At 37.9% G+C, this 19,557-nt stretch overlaps 1 protein-coding gene across 3 annotated transcripts in view; it reads right to left on the bottom strand.

Annotated features, from left to right (window-relative positions):
• Window positions 1–2,244: 2,244 nt before the first annotated feature.
• LOC131200732 (solute carrier family 2, facilitated glucose transporter member 9-like) overlaps window positions 2,245–19,557 on the bottom strand; it is a 33,308-nt gene continuing 15,995 nt past the window's right edge. For 2 of the 3 annotated variants that reach the window (XM_058187930.1, XM_058187927.1), the window contains 8 exons: window positions 18,427–18,572; window positions 17,252–17,384; window positions 14,669–14,856; window positions 12,923–13,033; window positions 5,733–5,834; window positions 5,151–5,226; window positions 3,610–3,737; window positions 2,245–2,756 (listed from right to left, as the gene is read on the bottom strand). In XM_058187930.1, the coding sequence (XP_058043913.1) occupies window positions 2,508–2,756; window positions 3,610–3,737; window positions 5,151–5,226; window positions 5,733–5,834; window positions 12,923–13,033; window positions 14,669–14,856; window positions 17,252–17,384; window positions 18,427–18,572 (1,133 nt within the window). In that variant the 3' untranslated portion in view covers window positions 2,245–2,507. The remainder of the gene's footprint in view (window positions 2,757–3,609; window positions 3,738–5,150; window positions 5,227–5,732; window positions 5,835–12,922; window positions 13,034–14,668; window positions 14,857–17,251; window positions 17,385–18,426; window positions 18,573–19,557) is intronic. The other variant, XM_058187928.1, reaches the window with a different exon arrangement.

Below are 19,557 nucleotides of genomic sequence, written 5' to 3'. Positions count from 1 at the left end.
GGAACATTCACAACTTCTGCAGGCAAGTTGTTCCACTGGTTAAAAGTGGTTAAAAGAAAGATTGCATTATGCACACAATTCTGTTATTAGTATATATTTCTTTATTTAAGGGCAATTGCAGTATAAGTCAATTGTAGGGAGTCACAGCATCATAAACACAACCTGCCCTAAATATATCTGTGGGCAACATTAGGATGGAAGTAGAAACTGATTGGACTTGCTTGCTTTATGACATTGCATCTGTTTTGTAATTTTGATGACCTTGTGGTTAGAAATGATATATATCTTGCTATGTCTGAAAGCTTTGGTCTCTATAAATTTCATATTTTCTTTCAACCATCCAAATTGTTGGTAGTCTTCATTGCACCTCATGCAATCAAATTGCATGATTTTAGATTGTGTGGCAAGAAAGAGTATTGCCTGAATTTTCTCTCAAAACCAGAATCCCAAATTTTAATATTACAAGCAAATAATATATTTCCCTGTGAATGGATTTTTTTCCAAATTATTTAAATTTAAAAGAGAAGGATAGTGTTAGGTTTGTGGGATATTAGCATTCTGTTCCCACCACATAATATTTTTTAAAATCATTGTGAATTCAATGTCATATTTCTTTTGAAAACAGAATAATCTATATTTCTCCATTCTATGGATTTATTTTATGCCAAGCCATATTTATGCTAAGGCCAATTGCCTCTAGCCATTGGCCAAAATACAATAGTAAGGAAAGACATGCCTCACAAGATCTTGACAGATTTTAAATGCCATGCAGCAAAATGGACACTTAATTATGGCCCCTTCTACACAGCTGCTAACGTCTCCTCTGAAACCATTATCAACTTCTGAGTGTCCTCACTTGTCCCACTGAATGTCAGGTCTGACCAATTGTGAAGCACTAAAAGGTGATTGCTATCTGATATCTCACTTCTTCTTTTTATGGAAGGGAGAGAGGATGGAAAGAAAGGAGGAAGGTCCACCAGTCCATGGTCATTGCATGGGGAGAACAGAATTGCCTCTTACAGCAATTAGAGAACAATCATTATTTTAAATATTTTCATTTCTACTTTGTCTTTAACAGCTTGTTTTGCTTATTTGTGCATTGACTACATGCAGTATGTGTTCTCTTTAGAAAAAAGCACACTCTTCCAGAGTAGTCCTGATATCGGTATTTACAATGGTACTACATGGATGCCTTGCTTTAGCTGATCTCTGACTGGAGTCTTTGCTCGATTCCAACTGCTGATATGGGGTGCTGGTAAATAAAAACTGGAAATAGATTGGCATACCCGCCTACATAATAAAATGGGGTGGATAATATGTTGTTGGGCACAGAAGGCCATCCAATGACGTTGCAATGGAATGGATATATGTTTCCCCCTATTTTTGGAGGGGAATTATGGATGGGAATGGGATCAGAACACCTCTGAGATGCAGGGCCTCCATTGTTAGCTTACGTTAACCCAAATCATCATGTTGGGATCTTAAGTTAAGTGTGTTTAAGGGTAGAAAGGAGTCTAGAATCTTCCTTGCTGACATTCTCTTCTTTAAAGGTAAAGGTAAAGGTTCCCCTCGCACATACGTGCTAGTCGTTGCTGACTCTAGGGGGCTGTGCTCATCTCCGTTTCAAAGCCTAAGAGCCTGCGCTGTCCGAAGACGTCTCCGTGGTCATGTGGCCGGCATGACTCAATGCCAAAGACGCATGGAATGCTGTTACCTTCCCACCAAAGGTGGTCCCTATTTTTTCTACTTGCATTTTTACGTGCTTTCGAAACTGCTAGGTTGGCAGAAGCTGGGACAGCTAACGGGAGCTCACCTCATTACACAGCAGCACTAAGGATTCGAACCGCTGAACTGCTGACCTTTCGATCGACAAGCTCAACATCCTAGCCCCTGAGCCACCGCGTCCCTTTTTTCTCTTCTTTTTTTTCTTTTTTTCTCTTTTTTTTCTTTCTTTTTTCTTTAGTTTTCCCCAAATGACAAGAATTGGCCCAAATTGCCCTCAAAATGGCAACTTAGGGCATTTCTGTACTTTGTGGAGGTTTAGATAGGAATAAGAGGTGCTTTCTATTTTCCAGTGTTTGAACAAAAGAAATCTGAAAAGTGTAACTATGCATTCTTAGTTGGCTAGACCAGCTGTCTACCTATTATGGGTTCCCCATCTCTGCTGTTAGGTTTACAGAAAATAGGCATTCTATCGATTGCATCTGAAACATGCACTAAACACTGAGCAGTTCCCTGAGAATATTATGAATTTGTTTATAATTTATTTAATAAAGAAATGAAAGTAAAAGAAAGTAGAAAGTAGCATGTGCTAAAAATAAGAGGTGATAAGAGGCAACTTCTTTAGGTTGGAATGAGATATTGTTCCATTTTTTTCCACAGGATCTTTTTGTATTGACTGGGGAGGGAAACCAAGGAGCCAGATCATTTTCCCTTGGCCAGTGGCAGAAGACAGCTCATCAAAATGGCTTCCCCTGTTCAGGGAGATAAAGATGAATTGAAGAGCCTCATGGGAGATTTGATCCTGATCCAGAGAATTCCAAGGAGCTGTTCTCCAGGGTTCCATAGCCATTTAACTTGATCATCTTGAAAGAATCGGGCAAGTCAGAGAAGAAGGTAGAGCGAGAGGAGGTGAAGAGTTGGCTGATTTCCATAAATGTCTTATTTTTAGTCTCAGGGATGATGAAATACACATACAGTGCAATTAGAAAGCAGACACCGCAGAAGACCAGGTAGCAGAAAGCACCAGCTGACATCTGAGATAGAAACAAGGTTGGGTCAGAACAGATTAAAAGAAACTGGCACTGGCATTCCCCATTGCCCATCACTTAATCCAGCCTTCCCCAAATACGTTTAAATTTCAGCTCTTACAATTCCCAATTAATACGGCAATAACAAAATAGGTCAAGAGAGGGTGAATTGGTCCAATATAGGAAGAAACACCATTAATACGTTGAATATTTAAAGTTATTTCCCTCTAACAGATCCTTTACTGCTTTACCAATACAGTTTAAGAAGCTAGGAAATTCTCTTAAATCAAGTCAAATAATTATCCATCTTGCTTGGTGTCAATTAAAGAGATAATTACAACTCTCTGGAAATCACAAGAGGACAGGAGTCTTTTCCAGCCCTGCTTATTGGATGCTCAGGAATGATGTGCCATGACTGGCTCAGTTTTGTTACAAATTCTTTTCTCTGTAACTGAGGATGACTGAGCTCTTGTGATTCCCAAGAGGCTCAGTAAAATTTGCAATGCCAGATTTGAAAAGATGGAATCTTTGCTTCAGGACTAACTTGATTGGTGTGCCACTAGTATTTTCAGATTGGTTAGAATCCAGACAATCTGTTTCGGTCTGGATAATATATCCTGTCCCCTACCAGCTCCAGCCAGAATTGTCTATGATGAAGTATGCTTGATATTGCAATTTTCCAACTGGGGTTTACTCGTGGGGTTTGGGACATGATTCCACACCTAAATGATCTGCTCCACCTGTTGACCTATTGACAGTCCCCAACTGCACTTATGCAGGCCAATATTCTAAGGGGACATAGTGTGTGAAGCATTATCCTTGTTGAGGGAGGCAATCACAGCTCCCAGACCTATGTTACCTGCAAGAAGGGAAACACAAAGCCGACAGTGAAGTTCGAGAGCCAGTTGAGGGACCCACCCACAATATAAGCCGATGGCCGATGTGACTGCTTGAAGAGTTCAGCTGTCATCAGAAATGGGATGCCAGCTGTCAGAGAAAGACTGCATTCAGTACCAAGTAAATTAGTCAGGATCCTACTTTACCTGGCTCTTGGGAGGAAATGTGCTTGAATCAGACTCAAAACCACCCGCTGACAAAACTGGGACTGAAGACAGAATTTTGGAGGGAGGGTAATATAATAGCATTGCTCCACAGCAAGTAGGATTGTCAGCCTAGTTGCTAAGGCAACAGTGATATGGTTATTTTCCACTTTGTCCCTCCCCCCCAGCACTTTCACATGTTTGAGCCATCCCTTCAATAGCTGAAATTACAGAGCACTTTTCAAAGGGCATGAAGTGTCCCAAATTGTTTTACAATTCAGCTTAGTTCCAGACTCAAACATGTAATACAATGCTGGTACCTGATGCCATCCTTTGCCCTTATTCAGCCGCAATTTAAACAGCACAACTGCTTTTTTTTAAAAGCACAGAGTACTAAAATGGTTGCAGATTTTTTCCCCCCAAGCCTTAATAAAAAATTCTACCCATAAAGTATTCAGTAAAACCACTGAATGAGCATTGCTTACAGATCACCCAGAGTGGGAAGAGAGATATTTTTATTTTAAAAGTCAGATTCATCATTGTTTGTGAACAATGAGCCATTAAAATCCTAATTAAAGATGTAATTACAGCGAATAAATTCTTGGCCGACAATGAGTTATGGATTTGTTAGAGGCTCCTCTAATACATCAATTGGGTAAACCAGCTTCCAGCTCGTCCATCATATTTAGAGTGCTCTGCATTTGCCTCTTGTTTAGCAGCCTGCCGAGGAATTGCCTCTGCAGCACAAAATAAAGGAGCAGCAAAATTCGGGGAGGCAACTTGCATCTTGACACTTCAAAGGCAAGGTGTTATTGCCTTGAGCTCCTGAACAAAGTTGTGGTATAAATAAAATAAATAAGATGTATGTATGTATGTATGAATGAATGAATGAATGAATGAATGAATGGCAAGATATTTTTTGCCTTGTTCTCCTGAATGAAAAGTGGGCTAGAAATATAATAAATAAATAACATGAATGAATGAATTAATTAATTAATTAATTAATTAATTAATTAATTAATTAATTAATAATAAGGCTGGTCATATAAATGTCTACGTTGTCCTGCTACACCTGATCTTCTGGTAGTCCAAAACTACACAATCAAGGATATATTATCCCGATGTTAACCAATTCTAAATGCATTTAACAAAATCCTATTTAGGGCAATGCACATGAAAGAAAAGTTGTCACTATTCATTCCATCTCTTCAACATATCAATTTATTAAGCATTTTATTAATTCCTTTCTTATTATTAAGTTTTGATGCTAACTGCAATTCTTCTGACGCATGATACTATAGAATAAAAGTTTTGGTATCTTTTTAGTCCTCAGATACTTTTCCCTGCTCCACAAACTTACCTGGTCCCATGCAAAATCCTGCAATGATTCCAATCACAAAAGCCACACTGAAGTAGCGCATCCAGGACACAATTGGCTGCAAAAATGACATCCAATTGTTGGGATTTGTTAATGTTCAGTGCAAATAGTTACTTTTAATCATAAAACCCTAAATATCCTACTATTTCAGTTCTGCATTCTACAAATCCTTTCTGTAGATTCATAATTATGCTAATTTTATTGTTTTTGTTTGTTTGGAGTGATAATCAGTATTCTGGGGTCCTGGCTCTAACTACTCTGTCCTCCTCTTCTGTCCACCTGTTTTGCAACTCAGCTTTTCATGTTCTGATTAGTATTTCAGAAACGGTAGGATTGTTTTGCAGTTTCTCAACTGTGTCCACTTTGATCTTCAGGGTGTTTTGCATTCATCCACCAGAGCTGCTACTTTGTGTTTTTGTTTTAGTTTTAAGATAGAAAAAAGCATCTCTGGGAGCCTTCACACACACAAAGTCACTACTGTCACCTCTAAAGCCACAGCCTGAAGTGAAAATCAGATTCAAATTAGATTACTCGGTGTAACTCTATGCACAAAGATGTCTTTACCTGAAGCACCAGGGACAGGGTGATGCCAGCACAACAGATGCCCATAAAACAGAAGCCAACTATGAGGAGAGAACGACGTCCCACCTTCTCAATGGTAAAACACTGCAGGAGAAAAGTGGGCACAAGAAGGATGTTGGCTGTTAGGTTTTATGTTTCTACAGGCATGTATATGCTACAAAAGTCTGATCGCTTAGATTTTTTAATTAATTGATGTAATTTGCACATTTTGAACTCCGGCACATTTCCCCCCCACATTCTACTCTTCTCTGAATTTTGCAACAGAGCTGTCAAATTTAAAAATGTATATAGAAATGCATAGATTTGGAAAATATATATCCAAAAGAAAATGGCATGCAAAAATTTAACTATTAAAGAATATTGCATAAAAAATAAAAGGGCATTTTCTTGGAAATTAAATTGTAGAGCTTTTTTTTGGCATTTTAACATTTAGTATTGAAAGGACATGAATACTGGCTGCATCAACCAAGTTACATTGATACAGTACACACCAGGCAAGCATACTGGGAAAACACAACAATGCTACACAGAATTATTGCTAAAGAGTAAATGGAAAAAAATACTATTTTGTGCCATGCAAAAGAGGTAGAATGTCAGCCTCTAAAATTCTACCCCCCCACCGCCCCATAGTTAGGTAGAAACCAAGATCCTTTAAAAGAACAATGGGACCACTGAATCTCCTGAATGAAATATTCTAGGATCCAATATGCTTACTCCCTTAAGTATAATGCACTAGAATCAGGTGGCAAGGGAAGATTTAATTGAGGAAGTAGAAGTGAAAGCAACATTAGACTATTTAATGCTAGAGTTCTTTATTTTAAGGGAAACTGAGCATAGTCCTGTGTGTATCTTGGATTCCAAAAAAAGTATATTTTAATAAACTCAAAGCAATTATAACTAGGATCCCATGACAGGAGAACTAATGTAAAAAGGATCTCTGGAGAGAAGAAGTTCTCAAGTAAAAGAGACTACAAACAATTCCAATAAGAGAAATAATGGACAGCAGAAGCAGCAAATGTGACTAGTGAAAATAGTCAGGAAATAGAAAAAGGGACAGATCACAAAGGAACAGGTACCTAATCCAGAACTGAGGGCTATTGTCAACTAAGCAAAATCTTAGATTGAAATAAGGTTAGGAGAGGATTCTAAGACTAACCAAAAAGACACATTCTACATAAACAGAAAAGGAAAGAACGAGCTACTTAATGAAAAATGGCAAAATGCTAACAGGTAACAAAGAAAAGTCAAAAATATTCAGTTCCTATTTTGGTTCAGTCTTCTCCAAGAAGATATGTTTTCTATCAGGAAATTGTTCAAAACAGGATAAGAGAAAAGACTGAATGGCTGATTGATCAAACACACAATTTCAAGCAATGGCGAGTTTCTTTGAGTAAGTAAATTGTCTTAGCTCCTTTGAAGAATGCAATAGTGTAGCCCCTCCTTAAGAAGCCATCATTTGGAAAATTTTTCTAACCTTCTCATAATCACTCATGCTAGTCATCTCTTGCTTGGATATTGCAATATGTTCCACATGGAGCTACCCTTGGAGTCTACTCGGGTGCTACAGCTGGTCCAGAATGCAGCAGCTTGAGTAGTTATGGATGCATCTCAATTTGTCCATGGGAAACTCTTGCTTTGCAAGTTGCCATGGCTACCAATTGCCTTCCAGGTGGAATTCAAAGTCCTAGTTGGCATCATAAAGTTCTTCATGTATCACATCATGGATAGCTGAAGGACCACCTGTGTCCAATTGATTTTGCTCATCTTATAGAGCTGGTAAACTGATGATGTTCCATTTCCCAACAATAAAACAGATGTGATGGGACCTCATACGCTGACCATTTTTCTGGCCACCCCCTTGGCCAGAAAGCATCCTCCTCTAAACCACATGGCTCTGACCTTGATGATTTTTGGGATGCCTCAAAGACTTGGTTGTCAGGCAGCTACGTTTTAGGCTACTTTGTGATCCTACAGATATTTTAGTTTGGGAGATGTTTTCTTATATGTGGTGTTTAATGTTATTATTTGTTTTGCTTTTAAAATGTGCTGATTAATTTACTGTATATTACCAAGGCTGTTTTGATGATGTGGTCTTTATCATCTAGAATCTTATTTGGCATTATGTAGAGTCCACTTGGATTTACAGTATATGGGAAATAAATTGCATAAATAAATGGCAAACATTATGTTTTAATTTAATTTTCCAGTACCACATAAATTGCATCTAGGATACTGAAGAAACTAAATGATGTTCTGGCCAAGTATTTATGTATTATTCAGGAGGACTGGTGAAATGTTATGTAGCAGCAGGACAGCAAATCCCTATCTTTAAAAGATCCAGCAAACTATGGATCAGGCAGTCTGAGTTCAATATCTGGGAAGTCCATAGATCATAAACTGATTAATCTATAAGGACCTTGAAATTACCAGAAGTTAGTTGGATTACTAATTGTATCTCATTATTTTGATCAGATAGTTTTCTTAATACAACGTGGGAATCTATTACTACAATATAGCTTTATTTCAACAAAGCATATTCCCTATATGCCAGGAGATATGCCAGGCATATTCCCTATATGCCAGGGGTGAAATGCTCCCAGTTTGGATCGGATTGGCTGATCCGGTAGCGATGGTGGCGGGTGGTTCGGAGAACCGGTAGCAAAAATCCCTGCCCCCCCCCGCCCATGCCCAGCTGAGCCACGCGATTGTCAGAGCCTTTTTTTTACTTTTAAAAGCATTTTTCTACAAAGAGGTTGTAAAAAAATGCCTTTAAAAGGCTCTGACAATCCCAGCTGAGATGCCTGATCATCAGAGCCTTTTTTTACCTTTTAAAAGCATTTTTTCTACAACCTCTTTGGCCGAAGAGGTTGTAAAAAAAATGCTTTAAAAGTAAAAAAAAAGATTGTGTGCCACAGCTGATCACCCCCCGCGTGCTTTTCTACTTACCCCATGCCTCCTTTTGGCAAGCACTGCGTGCGTGTACCTTGCATTTGGTGCATGGTGTGCACTGCGCATGTGCGCTGCACCCACATGCGCAGCAACCAAACCAGTAGTAAACCAGTTCAGATTTCACCACTGCTATATGCTGATTAACTAGTTAATAAAATATGGGGTGGATGGCATGACACCTAAGCGGATACCTAATTTAATTGTTTGAAAATATGACTGAACAATGCTCATCACTAGTCTTCATTACATTTGAGGAATATATTGAGTGAATGTGCCTACAAGAATCAATCATGGATATTCTACACTTAAAAATGGTTTTTTTTCTATAAATAGTCCTTGACATACAACCATTCATTTAGTGACCGTTCAAAGTTACAACGTAACTTGTGATCATTTTCCACACTTATGACCATTGCAGCATCCCTATGGTCACATGATCAAAGGATGCTTGGTAACTCTTTCATATTTATGATGGTTGCAATGTCCTGGGTTCATGTGATCACCTTTTGTGACCTTCTGACATGCAAAATCAATGGGGAAGTCAGACTGACTTAAAAACCGTGTTACTAACTTAATAACTGTAGTGATTCATTTCAAAATTGTAGCAAGAAAGATCATAAAATAGGCAAAACTCGCTTAACAACTGTCTTACTTAGCGACAGAAATTTTGACTCAATTGGGGTTATAATTCGAGGACTACCTGTATTAAAAATGTAATTGAATATTTACAAAACCTGCAGATAGAGACACAGAAGAATATAGGAGCAAAAATAAAAACAGATAAATAAGTTAGAAATATGACTTGAAAACAATGAGATAAAATTGATCAGAGTCAGGACTTCTGGTGGCTCCGCTCTCTCCGAAGGATGCCCTAAGGGCGCCCGCGCTGGGATTCTGTAAAAGCCGGCAAAAACAGCGGCTGAAAGTACCTTCCCTGGTAAGGGGAAGGGAAAGAGCAAGAAGAAGGAAAGGTAGAGCTCTCTCTAGAGGCCCCGTTTGGGGAACTCGAAAGGGAAAGTTCCCTGGAAATCCTTCTAAAAAAAGCTCCAGCCCCAGCGTGTCTCTGCTTCATGCAGACAGAGAAGAGAGCGACCACTTCTGCTTCAAGTGATTGTTATGGATATTTATAAGCAGACGGAATAAACACAGGAGATCAGTCATTTAAATTGCAAGTATTAAATCTGACTTCTATTTTTTTTTTAAAAAAAAAAATTTCTCTCATCTACAATCAACACAATGAAATAAAATGGCATTTACTTGTTGAGAAAGTGAAACTGAATGGAGATTTTATCTTATTGTACTGGACTGTGGATTGTTGGATTATTTTAGTTTGTTTAAGTATTTTATAAGGGGATTTTCAGCAAGAACTTTGCCATGAAGGTTTTTTCAGAAGAATGGATTCGTGACTTTATACAGGATTATACAGAAAGAATGTATTTAATTACTCAAAAATACGAATTGGAAAAAAATGGAGGCGTTTTGGATGAGAGTTTGGAGGAAATTAACCAATGTAATCAGGACTTGGAATGGAGGAGATAATAAAAGTGGATAAATATGAAGATAGGATCCTGAATATACAAGTTGATGTAAAGAAGCCTTTTTTAAAAAGTTTGGATGAAATGCCTGAATTTGTGCTACAGGAGGCTGTCTCCCGAAATGGAAAAATTCACAGGGTTAATGCTTTCCAAGAGTTCTCTTTTCGGATTGAGGGAATATACGGCAGTAACTCGTGGATTCTTGGACATAAGGAACTATTAGGAAATATTGTGACTGACTTTTCAAAAGGAGTAATGAAGGAAAGACAGACTAATGCATCAAAAAAAATGGCAAGAGACAAAAGTATCATCCTTGAAAGAATTTTTTTTTTTGAAATATTAACAGAAAAAGATATTAGCATTCCTGAAAGACAATACGTGAGGAAGATCTGGAAGAAATGGGTTGATTATATGTTTTATAACTATCATAAAAGACTAGATATTTGGATTTATACTGGATTTTGATGAGGAAGGACTAAAGTTGAATAGATATTGTAATTTCCCTGTATTGAAATTTTATAATCTGTTGTATTGAATTTTAAATAGAATATTCTCGAAAGATCTTATGTAAGAAAGACTTGGGGGGAAAATTATATGGTTATAGAAGCTATAAGGGAGATATTCTCTGAATTGGATTGGATTTTTATGCTTTAGCTGGTTTTAAATACTTTAGGATTAATTTGTTCTATTGATCTATATATTTTATTACTGTTTATTGTTAATTTTTTGAAGGATTTTGGTTATGTAAGGAGGAAGTCAGAGCTAGAGAGGGAAAATTGGTATAATAGTTTTGGGGAAAAAAATTTTTTTTAGCATATGTTTGTTTTATTTTTAACTATACCTTGTGCTTGTTCCGGGAAGTCAGGGGGGGAGGGGGGAGGGGGTTTGTGAAGGGAGAGGGGTTGGGGGGAAAGGGGGAAAAAAATTTTTTGTAAAACTTTTTGAATAAAAAAAAAAATTGATCAGAGTCAGTTATAAAGTTCCTCGCTTAAATCAAATACCCAAGAATAGAATGACATATACTTGGCTTGGCAACAATATTTGTGAAAACAATCTTGATATATATCTTGACTACTGGATCTGTTTCTAGGTTTCTATACAGTACAGATGCTTAACATAGAGGCATACTGGAACAGGTTCAGCGAAAGGCAATGAAGATGACCATAGGATTAGGCACCAGGCGCTTCTGACTTCTTGGATGAGAAGCAAAACATCTTCAAGGAAAAACAAAGTCTAGTTGCCATTTGAAAAAGCATCTTTGGGTCTCTATTATATGTGTTCTAGTATGACAATAAAGATTTAATTCCTAACTGTAGTTGTACCAACCTTGTGCTAGTTTGTGCCTGCCTTCAGGGAGTCTGACAGCTAAAAAGACATATGAAAACATTCTTTAAACACTTAAAAGATGTCATATGGAAGGTCAACTGTTGCTCTCAACCATTCTAGAGTGCAAGATTTGGGATGACAGATTTAAGTTAAGGGGTGGAAGATTCCAAATGAATATTAGGAAATGTTCCAACAGTAAGAACAATGAAGTGAGTTGTCCAAAGCTTTGGTAACAAAAAATCAGAAAAAGTCTGATAGCATCTTTCCCAACAAATACATTTTTAAAAAGGCATAATCCTGATCTCCTTTTATTGCCTCAAGCCAAGTAGGGGCTTGACAATCTTCTACCTGGGTTGCTTTAATTTGGATTCCTGCAGTGGAATTGGAGGTGGTGGTGTGGTGTGGAGGTTTTAGATTTGATGGCCTAAACAGTTCTTCCAAGCATGATCTATGAAGCTAAAAAGCAGTTGGGGGGAGGTGGGGGGAAAGGAGAGAGTCCTATTTGATTAGAATTGATGGAAAGAGACTGAGAGGTAGGGCTCTGTAGATATATCCCTGGAAGGAAAGAAAGTCTAGACAATTAGAAATGGCCTATGGCATGATTCCACGATTGGGAAGGGATGCTAGAGTAAAGGAGATATCCTGGGATGCTGAGTCTATATTGCCAAGTTGGGAGAAAAGAAGCTGCCAGAAGGAAGCCAAAGCAGAGAGGCTGCTGACAGCAGAAAAAATGCCTGTAATTTTATAACCAACCTCAGTGCCTCCATTGGGGGCCATTTTTGTTGGCACTCAGGAGCAATCAGGCTGATGGAGTGATGAGCCTGCCAGAAACAGGCATTGCTGATGGGCAGCAAAGACAGTCAGTGGATGGAAGAACTACGGGTCTGTGTAAGAGGGAGAGAGGCGTGGGTCAAACACAGGCAGCCCTCCTGGCCCAGCTGAAAAGCTGTCTCAGATCGACTGAAATCTGGAATCAAAGGACTAACAGCTGTTAAATTAGACTCCCCTATTATAATAATATTGGGGCTTGGATTTCCAGTAATTTATACCTCTGCTCTAGCAAAATAAACAAACCAAATTCCCACAACAGGCATGCTTTTATATTGGGATTACTAGAGTTCTCATCCAAGTTTTTCAAATATTCCAGCTCACATATTTCTAGAATCCCATAGCTTAATATTATTTTGTTCATCCAGGTTTATTTCCCTAGTTGTCCAGCTTTCCCAAGCTGGCTGAGAGGTCTGGGAATTGCAATCCAAACAAATATGGAAGACATCAGGTATAAAGGCTGGGATTAATCCAAAGATCACCTAAGCATTATTTTCAGGGAGAGACATTCTACCCCTTACTCCCCACACTTACGCCTATTAAGCCAGCAATAACCTCAATAGCACCAGTGCCCACGGTAGTGTAAGGGATATCAGGATCAGGAATGCCAGCATTCTCAAATATAGCATTTGTGTAAAACCAGATCTGTCAATGAAGAAGCAAAGACATAAGTATGTGTTGGTCTGATTTGTATTGAGTTTTCATAACTCTTGGGAAGTTCATTCTGGGAACAGCTCATCACGAATCGGAAACTATTATATAAGTCCAACCAGTTTTAACAATACATACATCTATTCAGTTTTGTTAATACAGCCTTCCCACCAGCATTTTAGGATTTCAGGCAGGAATCATACAAATTTGTACAGGTTGGGAAGTGAACATAAGACTTTTGTATGCAAAGCATATGTTGTGTTACTGAGCAATGGTTTTCTTCCCTGATATAATACCAATATCTGATTACATTCCCTAATATAATACTGATAATAAGTGGCAAAGGAGCTGAAATGGTGTAATAATTAAAAGACTGGAATATTTCCCTTCCGAAGAACTGCTACCATATTGGGATCTGTTAACTGAGAGCCAAGATGGGTTAGGGAGTGCATCAGAGGTGGTATCCAGCAGGTTCTGACCAGTTCTGGAGAACCGGTAGTGGAAATTTTGAGTAGTTTGGAGAACCAATAAATACCACCTCTGACTGGCCCTGTCCCCATCTATTCTCTGCCTCCCAAGCCCCAGCTGATAGGGAGGAAATGGGGATTTTGCAGTAACCTTCCCCTGCCACGCCCACCAAGCCACACCCACCAAGCCACGCCCACAGAAACATTAGTAAAAAAAATTGAATCCCACCACTGAACTACATAATAAGATGTAAGCACATTGTGAAAATATGAACAGGGAAAAAGCAGCATATCTCCTTTCACAAATACGATTGTTAGAATTCAGGGAAATTTAGTGAAACTAAATGGGAAAGCTTCACAAGAAAAGTATCTCCTCACTGAATGCAACATAAAACTACCGAACATACCTGAATTACAAAATTCCAGATGACCACTAGATGGCCAGAAAGAGTTATATATGCAGCCTGGACTTGGTAGTTTTACTATAGTGGGAAATAGAGCTGAACTGCATGATCTCCTAGTCTGATTCTGTTGGCCTCTTATGTTCTTATATACCATAAACAGCATTTTCAATCTTTAAATACAAATCAATTGGGCTTAATTAAAATAGTTTGGGACTCTGGCCAACCTTAAATGCCTAGGCTTGGAAGCTAATTAGGATTGGGAGGTTGGAAAAATTCTCAAAATATCCCAACTCATTCCCACAAGGTTGCTTAAAAAGCTACATGGGTATCAAATCACCAGGATTTGACTTTCAGCAGAAGAGACCTATCTATACATACTAAAAGTTTGTGTAGGAACATCACTCGATTTTTGTTTTATATTGAAGTTTTGAAAATAGGAAAATTGTCCTAGCACATAAAGTTATTGTGACAATCATTACTCCTAATTATTTGAAACGTGCAATGTAAAATGGATTAATGACTTCTCGGCTATGTCCCTGATCTCTTGGCGGTCAGTGGTCTATGCTTTTCTTTTATCACAAAGAAGTTGGTAAAAATAGACAGGGACCTGAGAAAAAAGTTTAAAGTGGGCGAGAGGAGGGACAGGTTACAATCCACTTGATTCTGAAGTTGCAGAAGGTAAAAGAAGATTAGCAGCATCACAGTATTGTGACTGCACTCTAATCCCAAAGATTATGACCTAGCAAACTGGTTCTTACCGCATCAATTCCAGAGAGCTGCATACCCATGTTGATCACTACTACAGACAGTACTTGCCATCGCACAGAATGATCTGAGAGCAGTTGCCATACAGACACAACTTTCACTGAGGCAAGTGAATGCTTTTCTTCCTCTATCTCTTCGATGATATCCTGCACATTATGTTTACCAAGGAACAAGCTTAATGCTGTAGGATGAGAAAGACATGTTAGTCTACATTCCAGAGCACTTCAGGATGACAAGGTACAACCAATGGACAGAATGCAACCTTCAAGGTTTTCTGGACCCAAGTGACAATATCAAAATCATTGTCAAGGGGAAGAGGCAAAGGTTGCAACCTTTAATGTCGTATCTTTGCTTTGAATGTAATATACAATAGTATGCAGATTAATACAGAAATATGCAGATTCAATTTAATATATTTAATAAAAATATATTGCTCATAAGCTGTGAAATTCTTACAGGTCCTCAAATTGGTGACCTTCAGATATGGATTTCAATTCTTACAGCTCCCAGCCAACGTAGGAGCCGAAATCATAGGAATTCAAGAAATCAGGAAGGCATCAGTTGGGAGGTGGGGGCCTGACAGAATTTATTTTATTGTTGAGCCCATCATTTTTGGCCTGCTCTCACAAAAAAAAAAAAAAGTGTTATTGAACTAGAAGAATTGAATAGGTCCACCTGGATAACCTTAGGCCAGTCACTTTCTCTCAACCCTAGGAAAAAAGCAATGGCAAACTACTCCTGAAAATCATTGCCAAGAAAACTGTAGAGACTTCTCGGGTCTGAGAATTGGACACGACTGAATGAAAGGTAAAAAAAAAACTATAACCACCAACATTTCCTGGTCAGAGGTTGCACTTTGACTGAGTGAAGAGCTTAGGGCCAGGAAAGCAACACCATATGGTTTAATTTACATCATTATTAATTTTGTGTGTGTGTTACATTTATAGCAATTCAATATAAATATAATAGATATTAATTTTATCCTTATATCACATAAAAAATTATTTCAGTAAATGATTTTTATTAGTGAGGCCAAATCAAGCCTCAAATGCCAAAATGCATTAGAATGACCAGACTTTTAACGAAGCTGCACTTGGCTTTAATAGAGGAAATATAGTAGATAAAAATATGTTGCCATTTGAAATATTGTTAGGCGTTAAATTAATTCTGCTGCATTTTCAAATGCTGGGTGATATATTAAAGAGATGCAAAGGGAACCTTAATTAGCTGAGAGCCAAAGAAGAATTTTTTAAAAATCTGTTTAAAAGGCTACTATGTCACTTCAGTAATCACAACTCAAAATGGTTCATGGAAATAATATAAATATTAGTCAGAGAAAAACAACAAAAACTTTTCTGACAAACTGGAAACCTATATGGACTTTTTGCTGAAAGAAAAAATAATATGATGATTTATGGGTTTTAAGATTAAAAATAATATGGATTTAAAAAGAGGCTGAAGGAACATGTAGTAATATTGAAGAGGAAGGTAACATTGTAATTATCAAAAAGAAAGTGGAAGTAATTGTATTTCATTTTCTTTCTTTCTTTCTTTCTTTTTCTTTCTTTTTCTTTAGATTTGTTTTTTATCTTATATCTTAATAAATAAAAAAATAATACAATACATAACAACAATATAATAAAACCACAACATATACCCATAATAATTACATCCAGATAGAAAAATCAGTCATAATTATCCTTAATCATGGTTAAACTACCAGCACCATAGATAATCAGAATCTAATATTCCATCTCAGGCATTTTCTATCACTCCTGTCTAAGTCACCAAATGCTCTTAGAAAAACCTGATTTTTTCCAACCTTCCTAAGTATTAGGACTATAGGGCAGATCTTTTATCTGGTATGAGAGAATTCCCAAGATGGGGAACACCCACAAAGAAAGTCTTCTGGAGGTAGGAAAAATCAGTATAGCCTTCCAGTCTGTGCCTTAAAAAACCATTCATACTTCTGGCCTTTGTTTATGAGTGCTAATACATCTTTGAGAACGGGTGAGCCAGGAAAATGCAAGTTAATTTAATTTTACATCATTTTTCTGCAACTTGGCACTCCCCAGAAATGTTGGACTATGACTTCTATTATCCCTAGTCTCCAGATTGTTGAGGAAGATGGGCTTAGCACTTAAGACTATAAAAACCAGGAGCTCTTAAAAAAACACAATCTTGACAGTTTTATTTTGTTTCAAATGTAAGAGTAATGGAGAAGAGATCCAAAATATTGCATAATGTTCGAATGATCAGATAGGTAAATACTTGGTATTCAGTGCAGTACAAACAACAAATTAAAGTATAAAGCCCAAACCCCTTTCAGTATTTTTAAATCCCTCCATGGGTTCTTGGAATATAGAACATATCAGTGGGCAATATTAATCAAGGAAAGAGAGTTAATGACAAAGAAGGCAGCAAAAATAATATTGTTTCTGGGCATCTCTAGAAGGTGTCCCTAGATGCTCTTCAAGTTCTCACCTGGATGGTGAGAAAACAAATGGGGCCCAGTACAATCTCTGTTCCTACCTGACATTGGTTGGGGAAAAAATAATAGTATGTGTTCAGCTTACCTTCAGTAGCTCCATGGACATTATTTTTCTCAATAAGCAAGTAACGAGGGCTTTCAGGGAACCAATTTAGTAGCATGAGCTGCAGAAGAGCAGGAACCACCACTACAGAGAGGAAAAGAGGCCAATAGGCATCCTAGAAAAAAAGTTCCCAACAGAAGTGAAGAGTAATCCACGTGTTCACTTGTTTAGTTATTAGCATTTGCCCCAAGCGAAGATAACATGTGCTTTAGATAGGTGTTTAACATCTTTGCCTATGATCAGCTTTCTTTCTGTACCTGCTGCCCTTCATCCTCCTTTTTTTTTATTTCATTTGTCACAACAGTATAAAACATTGATATAAAACAACAACATATCATATAAGAAAAATATATATATATAAGGAAAAGAATGCAATAACTATGTTAATTTGATATAATGAAAAGGAACAATAGACAGGAACGGTAGGCACTTTTGTGCTCTTATGCACGCCCCTTATAGTCCTCTTAGGAATGGGGTGAGGTCAAAAGTAGATATTTTTGGTTGAAGATTTTGGGATTTTGAGTAGAGACTATAGAGTCAGGTAATGAGTTCCAAGCGTTAACAACTCTGTTACAGAAGTCATATTTTCTGCAATCAAGTTTGAAGCGGTTGACATTAAGTTTGAATCTATTGTTTGCTCTTGTATTATTGCGATTGAAGCTGAAGTAGTCTTTTACAGGAAGTAGAAGTAGTCTTTTACAGGAAGGATAGTATGAATGGATTACTGGAAAAGTGGGCGCGTAGGTAGAAATTAGAGTGGACAGAACAGTGTGTTTTATTGCTGGTGTGTGAAAAATAATGGCGTCAAGCAACTGCTCAAGGCCAAAGTGAAAGACTGTATTTAACGCACAGGCACATATGCATTACACAAGAAACAAACAGCTTTATGAGCAGAAACATTGGGAAGCAAAGGGCTTTGTGAACTACTTGCAGAGGTTCTGTATGCTTGGAGAAGTAGGCAGCATGGAGAAACAGATTGGGCTTCAAGGAAGCCGAATCCATTTACCTTATCTAAACCAGCGAGCGAACAACTGTGGGGTAGAAAATGGTGCTCTTGCCATTTCTTCAGCTTACTTTCCGAACAACGGAGGGACTGCATTTCACTGGGTGCTCTGCCCTAACACATTTCATCCAGAAAGTGAAAGTATAGCATTTACCTCCCCCAGAAGTTCTGGAAGGCCCAGGACTTGGGCAGAAAAGATCCCCAGACAAATGAAGATGCTTGGAACCAGGCCCAGGAATCCCCGGAGGTTCTTTGGGGCAATTTCTCCCAGGTACATGGGTACCACACTGAGAGAGATGCCTGACAGAGGGATAAAAAAAAGAAGGAAGATGTATTTCCAACATTTTTATAGCTGATATCATACAGTATTTGATAATTTAATCCCATTCTGTAAAAGCCACCTAGAGTTTCTTGTGATTGAGGCGGCATTCAAGCTGACAACTGAATAAACAAAATAAATAATTAAAAAGTCACCTTTCCAGTAAAAAGATAAAAATGTGACACCATTATAATTAGTTCATTATGGCATGACGTTTCTTGGGAAAACAGCCTAATTCAGACTGCTTATGAAATGAATCTGCAGTCAATTACTTAGGAACATGGTAGGTTTTTTTACGGTAAGGATTCAATTCCTGAATTAAGAAGGTGACAGTTTTCTTTTCATTTCAAGACAAGCTCAACAGGGAACTTTATTTGCAAATGAAATAGCTAGCTCAACCTTCTTCAATCTGCTATCCTTCAAATTGGGCTACAGTGCCTGTTAAATTGGGTGAGTGAAGAGACTGGAAACAGGTTTCAGATAACAGCTCTTTATTGAACAACTATCTACAATCCAGCAGCTTGCCTCTCTGACAGCTTGCCTTTATATAGGGAGCTGTCAGGGGGTTCAACCAATCACGTTTGAGTATTTTCTCGCTCAAACATCGGACCTGATAGAAACCTTTCAGGCTATCAGTATCTAACAGTGCCCATAATTTCTAGTCAGTATCTCAGTATCTGGGAATTTTGGAACCTGTAGTCCAATATACCTGGAGGACAATAAGATGGAAAAGGCTAGTGTAAATGCTATTTTGTAGTGGAGGCCTATTTTCTGGTTGCCAGAAGGTACAGAGCCCCAAAACCAGTAGATGGGATGAGAGAGGGAAAAGGAATTATTTTCTATCTAATTCTGAGACCTGCGCATTTGTTGCATATATGCCCACTGATTTGACAATCATTTATTATTATGCCTATAGCAATGGTTTTTATACCATTTAGGACTGCTTTTGCTCAGAACAATAATTTA

The sequence above is a fragment of the Ahaetulla prasina genome, chromosome 6, assembly GCF_028640845.1.
Source record: "Ahaetulla prasina isolate Xishuangbanna chromosome 6, ASM2864084v1, whole genome shotgun sequence".
Classification (NCBI taxonomy): domain Eukaryota; kingdom Metazoa; phylum Chordata; class Lepidosauria; order Squamata; family Colubridae; genus Ahaetulla; species Ahaetulla prasina.
Note: the sequence above shows the minus strand (reverse complement) of the source record. Positions and strands in the feature narration are given on the sequence as shown.